Consider the following 10,273-nt stretch of genomic DNA (forward strand, 5'->3'; position numbering starts at 1 on the left):
ATCCACTTTGGTGAGGCCAAAAATTTTAGGGTCTAAGATTGAGGCCAAATTCGACTGCAGTCATCTATGACTTTGTTTTCCAAGCTTTTTTGGTCTCATTTAGGAAGGTCGGTATTTTTCATAACACTGTAGATTATTCATCTGGGTATGATTGTAAGACTCAATCGGTCCAAATTAGTGATTTCAGTGGGTTGCTTAGACTATTTCGACGTGTATGGTAGGTATGCGCAAAGCATGGATCTGAATGCTGAATATAAGTGACAAAACTCCAACTCCAATTAGAATCACGACCAAATCACCACCGCAGTAGTCCTCAACTTCCCAAGCGTCCATCAGATTCTCGTCCGAGATTGCAACCGAGCCACATTCACGAGCTACTACATCCAACAGGAACAAGACAAAACCATCACATCCCGCAATGTCTCAATCCAACACCGAACCAAGCTCTCAATCCCCTTCTGCTCTCCTACTCTCCCTCGCAAAATCCTACCCCCACGACCCATCCCACTTACACAAAGTCCTCCTCCCCCAATTAACCCACCGCCTCCGCCTCGCCTCCCTCTGGTCCATCACCCCCGGCACCCGCGTCCTCGACATCGGCTGCGGACAAGGCGACTCCGCCCTCGTCCTCTCCCACGCAGTAGCCCCACTCTCCACCGATGGTGACACCAACACCACCGCCGGTCCGGGTCCGGGCTCCGCACCGGGTTCCGCCCCGGCAGGCCACATCACGGCCCTAGACCCAGCCCCCGGCGACTACGGCAGCCCCTACACCCTCGCCCAATCCCAATCCCACATCTCCTCCTCCCCCTACGGCGCATCTATAACCTTCCACCAGTCCGACGCGCCGACCTACCTCGCATCCCACCCCTCCGAAGTGTTTGACGCCGCGACACTCTGCCATTCGCTATGGTATTTTCCCTCTAGCGAGGCCATCTCCACCCTCTTCAAATCCCTCCATGCATCCCCCATCTCCAAGCTCTGTTTCGCAGAATACGCACTCCAAGCCCGTACCCCAGCCCAGAAACCCCACGAACTCGCCGTTGCGGCACAAAAGCGGTTCTATGAGTTACGAGCGGGAGCGGAGAAGGGGTTTACTCTGGACCAGGGCAACGTTCGCGGTGCGCTTGCCCCCGAGGCGATTGTGGCGCTGGCTGAGAGGGCTGGGTGGAAGGTGCGAGAGAGAGGGGTTGTTGATACGCCTGGGTTGTTGGATGGGCGCTGGGAGGTTGGGGCTGTGGTTGATGGTTCTTGGGCTGGGGAGGTTGTCAACGAGGGATTGCGGAAGGAGGACGAGGAAGAGTTGTTGAGGTTTATGAGGGGGGTGAGGGATGCGGTTGATGAGGTGAAGGGTGGTGGTGGTGTGGTTGAGACTTTGGATGCTGTTTGGGTTGTTATGGAGCGTTGAACGGGCGGTTGGGTTCAATCACCTTGCAGATTTCGATGGAGGAAAGTAGATAGGAGAAATGGATACGCATCAAGATTACCAAGAAGTGATGTCAAGTAACGATTTTCAAATGCGCCTGACCATTGTTTTCGGTCCATATCATCAAGAACGTCCCATCGCCAACAGCATTTAACCCCTATTTTCTTTCGCCTGCTTGACGCCTAAATAGATGGGGTGCTCAACGTGCGATTCCGAATGAAGGAAGGGATGAGACTTTTTTGAGAGAAATTGGCGCATGTCCCAGTATCTACCAGAAGCTCGTGGGGGGAATGACTATGGTGAGATTTGAAACAATTGTGGACAGAGGCTGGCTACCTTAGACAATGTGCAGAGGTACGGTCAGGTAGATGCGCTGATACCGTGGAGGCGAGCACTTTAGCAATATAGCAAATGGCTGTATTCACTCAAAAAGGGGAGGGAGGAAAACAGCATGGCCGCCGGATGGTGTACAATTTATCATGGAAGAGAACTATCCTCGCCGGAACCGCCAACGTAAGCTCCTTCCCTCAACAACAATGTCACCCCAAGAAGACAGAAGGACTCACCAACTACTAAGTTTGAGACAGTTTGCGCCTACCTTCTCTTACATTGCCCACTACCTCAAACGACGTTCCTGCTCATAACGCCGATGAACAGTGTAAAGTAAGGCAAGGCAAGACAAGGCATATGCTCCATTAGTGTACTACCAAAATTGGGGTACTTGCTACAGGTTCCTGTTTGTACGTTTCGTGCTTTCCATTCCAATAGAATCTCGTCATGAGCCACCTGTTCGAGTCCTTGGCCTCCTCTCTTCATCTCCGTGAAAAGGGCCCAAAATTTTCCATCATCTTGGACACCCGCCGAGAGCCTATGGAGTTGCACTTACAACCGAACACATGCCCACAGACCTGATCATTGGGGATCGTCTCGGCGCGACTATCCGGCCGGACTCCGGTATCCGGATCCCGAGGACGCCTTTAACCTTGAAAGGGATGCGCAAGTTTCCATCAGCTCGGAAAGGCCCCAGAGTCAGATGCGTCCCCAATTGAAACCACTGAGGAGGGCCATGAGGATATCAGACGAACGAGACGACGTGATACATCGACCCGACAGAGTGCAATACGACATTCTCTACAGCACTGTGTGGACATAGGATCCAATGGCATGTCCCGAAGACCCGAGAGAAGACTTCTCGGATGAATGCCATTCGATGTGGAACATTCAGCAGTCAATGACAAAACCATGGGACTCTCGCGGGCGTTGGCGAATCATGACAGTCGGTGTTAACGGTGATCTGGGTGGCGTACATCGGTCCGCAGCGTCCATTGCCGCAGGGCACTTGTTGCAAGTCCAGTGCAAGAGCTGCAGAAAGTCTCAGCCATCGACGTGCAGGAAGACGAACCGGCTTTGGTCGATCTGCTACTTGCAAAAGATACCTTTCGACGCTTTGAGATCAACGACGCTATTAACTAGCCCACTTGAACCCCGTCACGAAAGCGCCTTGGCCGAGAAACGAGTACGATGCCACATTCTGAATCGCGTGGCGGCTGGCCAAGTTATCAATCTCTGTGGAGTCGAGCTGCTCTAGAGTGGATTATGGGCGTGGAGCTTCTTGTGGACAACAGGTGCATTTGCCAGTGGGTACACAACCGGTCGGAGCAACCCCTTACTGCGCTGGCGGGTTCATGAACCCCATGGCCGTCTGAACTTCTCGAGAACATCACGAACTTTTCAAGCAAGCCTAGAGCCGGCGGCGCAGGTTGCCTCAATGACGAAACGGCGCGGTTGACGGGCGGCAGATGTGACTTGGCAGGCGGGGGAGACTCCGATCGAGGAACGGCTCAAGATCCGACGGAAGCAGAAGCATCGAAGCACACAGGTGAATTCTCAGAGCTTGCAAGTAAGCTGAAGGTGTCCCGATTCCTATTGCGTAAGCAGGCGTGGCAGGGGATGGGACGTAGTGGAGACGAAGAGAGTCACGTACCCTGATCTGATGAGGTGCGCTTTTTCCCCCAAGGATCTGCCCAAACAGGCCACTTGGACCGAATCCGACCCCACGCGAGCTACCTATTTCTATACACACACCCTCTTCGATGATGAGATGATGGGATCAACGGGTAGGTTCGGGATGTTGAAGCAGTGGACCATGCTGCAAGTATCGAAACCAGCCTTAGCGTATCAGTATGTCTAATCCCGCTGCCCCGCCCTTGAGAGAAAAAAAAATTTGCCTTGATCTTATCAGATCCATCATCCAGCTTGCGGCGGCCACCGGTCGGCTTTGAGTGGGTCCACGAAGCTCCGAGGCCGGAGCTATGGCCGAACTTGGTTCTAATAAAGTTATCAGATCCGCTAAGACCAGGTCGGTGCAGCCACCTTCCCTGGAGGAAGAAAAAAGAAGGGGGGGTGGGGGGAAACGCCGGTACCTATGCGCCACGCACGCAATTGACGGCAACACATCAACTACAAGTCTACTGTGTACGAGGGGACTACCGCCACGGGCCCCGTCTCGATCAACCCAGAACGCCATCTTGTTTATCAGATCTATTCTGAAGGTGGCACAGGCTGTTGAACTCAACTTTTCTTCGGAGCATTTCGTCGCCTACCCTGGGAACCCTTCTGGCCCGAGGTCTCGGCGTTTCGCCGTGGACCACTACCTTAGTGATGGAGGGGTGAAGAATGAGGACCCCCCCGCAACTTCGACCATGTCCGCGTACCTTGATCTTTCTTGTACTCTTTTGTACCTTTTCCTTCGCATATAAACACACGCCCCAGAGCTACCGTGGAGTCAAGGTACAAGTGTACCCCGCCGTTGAACTTCACTCTGACCACCACCCCGTGTCCCAGAACTTGTGATGGATGGTGTGCTGGAGACGATGTCATGGGCCGATCCTGGAGGCTGGAGCTACCAGTCGCTTTGCTTCCTCGCTTGAAGCTCTCTTGCGTCGCGCGCCCTGCAGCCCATTGAAGAAAAAAAAAATTGAGCCATGGCAAGGCATGGCGTGGCATGGCAGATACGCAGACAACTCAGCGGTGGGCTTCCGTTTGCTAATGGACCAGGGTTGTGGGCATTGGACTCTTGGAGACCAGGGATCCAATGGCGTTAACTCGGTATGTCTCTTCCAAAGGAGTAGGCGGTGGTGACATGAATGCCCGCGAAGCTCCGAACTCGAAGCTCAATCTTTGGCAACTTTCTCCGTGAACTTTTGCTTTCCCGTCTGTCTGTATACAGAATCCTGGAGTCAAGCATTGAGGAACCCCTTTCACGTTTTTGATACCCTCCTCGGAAAGCCTTGTTCCTATTCCCAATTCGTTTTCCACTGTAATCAATCAGTTTGGGAACAGACATCACACATCAACCGCAATCATGTCGGCACCAATCTCTCTGTCCGCTGTCTCCTCCAGCGAGAGCCTCATCAAGCTCCCTCACCCGTACCACGCCGAGTACGCCGTCCAGCGCGCCTTCAACCACGACACCTATGCCGGCAAGACGTCAGAGGGCGGTCTTCACTTTTACCGCCTCGCGCCCCTCGCCGCCGCCCAGGACAAGACCAGGCAGACGACTCCCCTCCCCGAGCGTCTTCACAGCGAGAACCTCTACTTCTCCGAGCCCGCGGACCTCAAGTCGAGCGAGCTCCCGGCCGACTCCAACAACAGCGCCTGGGCCCGCGCCCGCCGCTCCCCGAGCGCCGTCTTCTCGTGGGACGGCAAGACCAAGCCCACGCTCGCCCAGGCCTGGCTCCTCGTCTACGTCATCTTCGTCCTCCGCCCCGCGGAAGAGCTCGTCCGCCTCGAGCTCCGCGGCGCCGGCGCCGACGTCCTCGGCCAGCAGCTCCGCGATGTCCTCCTCGCCATCGAGCATCCTACCCAGACAGACGCCCAGAAGCCCGCCGCGTCCGCGGAGCAGTCCACCGTCGTCCTCCTCCGCTCCGCCTTCTGGCAGGGCGCCGGGTCGCCGTTCGGTCCCCGTCCCGTCTGGCTCCCGCAGGAATCCCCCGCGGCCCTCGATAACCCTCTCTCCTCGTACCCCTTGACCCCCCTCCAGCACACCATGACGGCCGTCTCGGCCTCGGACCCGTCGAACCCGAACCTCTACCAGCAGGCGTGGCACCCGATCCGGCCGGCCAAGCCTGCGCCGGGGGCCACGGTGTACAGCCGCTGGATCCCGCATCTCAAGGAGACGTTCAGCATGGTGGCGCTCGACTACCGCAACGCGGAGCACCTGCGTCTGTTCCACGAGTGGCAGAATGATCCGCGCGTGTCGCAGGGGTGGAACGAGACGGGCACGCTCGACCAGCACCGCGAGTACCTGCGCAAGATTGACGAGGACCCGCACCAGTTTGCCATTCTTGCCGCGTGGGAGGACACTTTCTTTGCTTACTTTGAGGTCTACTGGGCCAAGGTGCGTTTGTCTCTCTTTCACTCTCACTCTCACTCTCACTCTCACTCTCTCTTCCATCCTACCTACAAACAAACAAATCACTAACAAACCATCCACAGGAGGACAAGCTAGGCGGCTACTACGACGCCCAAGACTGGGACCGCGGCCGGCACTCGCTGGTCGGCGACGTGCGCTTCCGCGGACCCCACCGCGTGACGGCGTGGTGGTCCTCGCTGATGCACTTCCTCTTCCTCGACGACCCGCGGACCTCGTGGGTCGTGGGCGAGCCCAAGAAGACCAACGACACGGTGCTCATGTACGACTTCATGCACGGGTTCGGGCTGGATAAGTTTGTGGATCTGCCGCATAAGCGGAGTGCCTTTGTGCGGTGCTCGCGCGAGCGCTTCTTCCAGCTTTGTCCGTTGGGGGATAATGAAAAGGTTGTGGGCGGGATGAGGATTCAGCTTGTGCCCAAGTTGTAGGAGAAAGCGACTGTGGTACGGATTAGTTAGACTGAGATTATGAGATGATGGGTGACTGGGGTGTGTGTGTGTGTGTGTGGATTAGTTTGTTGATCTAAAAAGTGTTACGGTATGTGGGCGTGGATTAATGTACATAGAAGGCATGCAGATGAAGTTAGGAAGGTGTCATTGTTGATGCAGAATTTGGTGTCTTTTTTCTTTTTTTTTTTCAATCTTATCTGATCTGATTTAACCTCGGTGACATTTAATCCTCGCTGGGTAGTGCTGAGTCTTGACAGCTACACAGGAAAAGAACACAATGCTCAAGATACTCATGAGAAACATCATTTGCATTTAAAAAAAAAGTCTAGCCAATTTAGTCTAAACTACCCAAAAGACGGACCTTTATTGCGTCGTCGTCTTGGTCGTCATCATTTTACTCCCAAGAACACCATTGAAACCCAAGAAACCCTTAAATAATCCGTTTTGTTTGTTCTTTTATTTTTTTATTTTTTTGCTCATAAAGAACTCAAGAGTCAAGAGTCGGGGGCCTTTCCGAGACCAAGGTGGTTCCAGCAGACTATGGTAAAGACGCGCACGCAGCGGTTAGCAATTAATCTCTTACTGACGATGGGGTCGGAGGGGGGAGGGGGGGCGTGTGGAAGAGAGGAGCAGAGGAACACGGAAGAGAGAAGAGTAGACAGGGAAGGCCGGTCGGTGTCGGTGGGATGCAAAAGACACAACCAAAGAAGACACCCAAAAAGAAAAGAAGAAAGTAACTCACTGGTAAAGCCGAGGTCGTCTCTAAAGTACGCGTGCATGACATCCTCACCCCACGTAGTCCCCACAACGGGCCCGCTGGCGACGGCCTTCTTGCCAATCGCCAAACCGATCATGGGCTCGACGGGGCCGAGCTCCGAGAACGTGGGCTTGTGCGCCTGCGACGTGAGCTTGGCCAGCATGAGCTGGTGGGCGTTGATGGCGGCGTAGTGACCCATGTGCATCGCCGTGCCGCACCGCTTGATGCCGGGCCACAAGCAGATATCGCCCACGGCGATGTGGTCTTCCGCGTTGGGGACGTCGCCCTTGAGCACCATGTTGGCGTGGATCTTGACGTACCCCTCATCGTCCTTTGCGGCGGCGGGGAAGTAGTCTGTCGAGGGCACGCTGCGGGAGATGGCCATGACGACCTCGGACGCGACGAGCTTGTCGCCGTTTGTGAACTCGATCTCGTGGCGGGCGCGGCCGTTTGCCAACGGTTCGAGCTTGCGCGTCTCCTTGACGCGGTGGTTCAGGAGGACGTTGACGCCGGCTTCCTTTGTGAGCTCGAGGGCCTTGTCCTTGCACTCGTCCGACAGGCCCTCGGAGGAGAGGAGCTTGTCGCGGGAGTGGACAAGCGTGACCTTGGAGTCGGGCTCGACGAGCTTGAGCTCGGCCGCCATCTCGATGCCCACGGCGCCGCCACCGACGACGACGACGCCGTCGGGGGCGTTGCGGACGGCCTGGATCTGCTCCTCGGCCTCGAGGAGGTACTGCTTGCGGGTGAGGGACTGGGGCACGACGGGGAAGACGCGGCGGAGGCCCGAGGCGGCGACGAGGAAGTCGTAGGAAAAGTCTTGGGGCTGCTTGGTGGCGTGGTCGAGGACGGTGGCCGTCTTGGTGGCCGGGTCGACCTTGGAGACGGAACCTTGGACGAAGCGGACGTTGGGGCGCTGGAGGGAGGCGATGTCCTCGAACTTGACCCAGGACTTTGCTGCGTAGTTGGAGTCGGCGAAGGCGAGGGGGGAGCCGATCAGGTGGACTATTGTTGATTTGTTAGTGGGGGTTGTTGTGATCACAGTCTGAAAAGCTTCAGGATCTATCTTACAGAAGCCATCACGCTCGTCGACGAGGGTGATCTCGACGGGCACGTTCTTGAAGTCTGGGTGGTGCTCGTAGGGAACGTGAGCGAGACGAGGCGACTTGCCGCTGCTCAGGTCAAGCAGGTTCAAGGTGGTAGAGACACCGGCGTAGGAGAGACCTCCGATGACGAAGACCTTGAAGGGAGGGATAGCACCAGGAAGAGAGCCCATCTTGTCTGCTGTGGTCGGAAACGTAAAGGAGTCGTTACTTGAACGGGAATCTACTACTACGTCTGGAGGAGGGAACGATGCAGAGGAGGAGGAGGAAGAGGAAGAATAAGACCGGTTGGAGTTACAGGACTCTAGCGGCGAGGCTTGATGAAGAGGGAGGCAAGTAGAGGCGAGGGAAGGGAGTGAAGATGCAGATGCAGTAGCAGTTGCGGACGAGAACATTCGCATGGACAAGAGCAGACATAAAGATAGCGTCCGCCGGAAGCCGAGCGGAGGGCCTGCATCGGACCGGAGCTGTTGCTGGCGTGCTGGTGCTGGTCTGCGGGTGACGCTGCTGAGACTGGCTAAAGTTGCCCGTTGTTGGATCCCACCACCACCGACGACGACGACGAGTCCTTTTCCCAACAAGGAGGACCCAGTGCCAGATTCACCCCTCCTCCAAGGCTGGGCCAGAACCAAGGAGGAGGAGGAGGAGGAGGAGGAGAGCGACCACGAACACGAGGAAAGGGGCAGGTCGAGCCGAGGGCTGGCTCGGAGAATGAGACGCCTTGCAGCCGAGAGTGCTGGGCGAAGGATCCGCTTGGCCATGGCGGCGATCGCAAGGAAGGGGGGAGAAAAAGGAGAGAGGGAAGACGAGGTCAAGGGGCCGACGGGACTGAGAGTGACACTCGCACCAGCGGCGTCACTGTCAGTAAGGAGGGGGGAGGGAAAGCGACAGCGGAGATGACGGCATGGCTGGGTGGGTTTGTTGGGCACCGGGGAGTTTGGGAGAATTTGTAAAAGGGCATTCCCCTATTGTATGTATGTATTGGAGTGCTACATTGTGACTTTCTTGGAGGAGGAGGAATAAAATGGGCAAAGTTGCGCGGATCTTGAAATTGCCGTCGTCGTAAACCTGGCGGCTGTTGAAATTCAAGGGGGCTGTTTTTGCTCGGATCGGTTGTTCGGGGATGTCTTCGTAGAACGGTTTTGGGAATCTTTTTTTTTTTTTTTTTTTTTTTTTTGGAGGGGTCCGATAATTATCAGATGGTGGAGGAGTTAAAGTTATCAGATCCGTTCAGAGACATGCAAGCCACTCCCAGCGCCGGGTCTGAAGCGGACTGGCTGGGCTGGGATCTAATCAGCATTACCTAACAAACACAAGCATTGGCAACCTAAGATGACAAGGCTAGAGAAGACCAACAGAAAGAAGAAAACCAAGCACCAAGGTACGGGTACTCCGTACGCGTTGGACCTGAGACTGCGCCTCGTTTTCAGTGGGCAGCAGCAATGTTCGGAATTCAAGGATGGAGAAAAAAAAAACTGTAATTCTCTCCTTCTTCCCATCTCGGGTTCCTTTGCTTTCCGTTGCTTGCTTCTACCGAGTACCTTGGTAGTAATGATGTATGGCCGGACAGTGTTGTTGCTGGATGGATCGGCCGTTGAAGCTAATGCCGCCAAAGGTTCTTACTGCAGCAGACAAAGCGAAACACTGGATTCGCGCAATTAGCCTTGCTCCTCACTGTAACACACCAGCGACCAGCGACGAGAGGTGTACCCAATGACGCCTTCTTTTACAAATTCGAGATGAAGTGGATTGAGTGGGTGTGTGGTGTGGTGGTGGAATGTACCCTCAATTGGAAATGGTGTGTGTGGGTGTTAATTGGCGGCGACGGGGGCCCAGCGCTAGACAGAGAGAGATGCGCCATTTTCCCCGGGCAGGAGCCATGGCCGGGGCTGTCGCCATGGCTTCTCTTGAAATTTTTCATTCGCGAAATGGGAAGGGAAGGATCAAGAAATTTGGAGGTAAAGCTTTCCGAATGGACAACTTGTTCGTGCAGATCCGCAAAAAAAAAAAAAAAAAAAAAAAAAAAGTATACTTACATACAAAAGTAGAGCAGGGAACATGGAGCAAAGAATGGAAAGAAACATGCATGTCCGTACCGATGTACCTTGC

The 10,273-nt window shown here is 55.2% G+C and overlaps 3 protein-coding genes across 3 annotated transcripts; 2 read left to right on the top strand and 1 right to left on the bottom strand.

Annotated features, from left to right (window-relative positions):
- Nucleotides 1-418: 418 nt before the first annotated feature.
- On the top strand, nucleotides 419-1,408 carry BDP55DRAFT_547815 (SAM-dependent methyltransferase; the record flags this gene model as incomplete). The annotated part of the gene is made up of 1 exon (XM_060568779.1): nucleotides 419-1,408. One exon carries the CDS (start codon nucleotides 419-421, stop codon nucleotides 1,406-1,408), a length of 990 nt encoding a protein of 329 aa, XP_060432233.1.
- A 3,382-nt stretch (nucleotides 1,409-4,790) lies between these two features.
- Nucleotides 4,791-6,286, top strand: BDP55DRAFT_547576 (acyl-CoA N-acyltransferase; the record flags this gene model as incomplete). Its single annotated transcript, XM_060568752.1, has 3 exons — nucleotides 4,791-4,915; nucleotides 4,979-5,825; nucleotides 5,924-6,286. 3 exons carry the CDS (start codon nucleotides 4,791-4,793, stop codon nucleotides 6,284-6,286), a joined length of 1,335 nt encoding a protein of 444 aa, XP_060432234.1.
- Nucleotides 6,287-6,801: 515 nt separating this feature from the next.
- On the bottom strand, nucleotides 6,802-8,337 carry BDP55DRAFT_547660 (uncharacterized protein; the record flags this gene model as incomplete). Its single annotated transcript, XM_060568764.1, has 3 exons — nucleotides 6,802-6,845; nucleotides 7,050-8,066; nucleotides 8,133-8,337. 3 exons carry the CDS (start codon nucleotides 8,335-8,337, stop codon nucleotides 6,802-6,804), a joined length of 1,266 nt encoding a protein of 421 aa, XP_060432235.1.
- Nucleotides 8,338-10,273: the final 1,936 nt, after the last annotated feature.

The sequence above is a fragment of the Colletotrichum godetiae genome (genome assembly GCF_030913485.1).
Source record: "Colletotrichum godetiae strain CBS 193.32 chromosome Unknown BDP55scaffold_11, whole genome shotgun sequence".
NCBI lineage: Eukaryota > Fungi > Ascomycota > Sordariomycetes > Glomerellales > Glomerellaceae > Colletotrichum > Colletotrichum godetiae.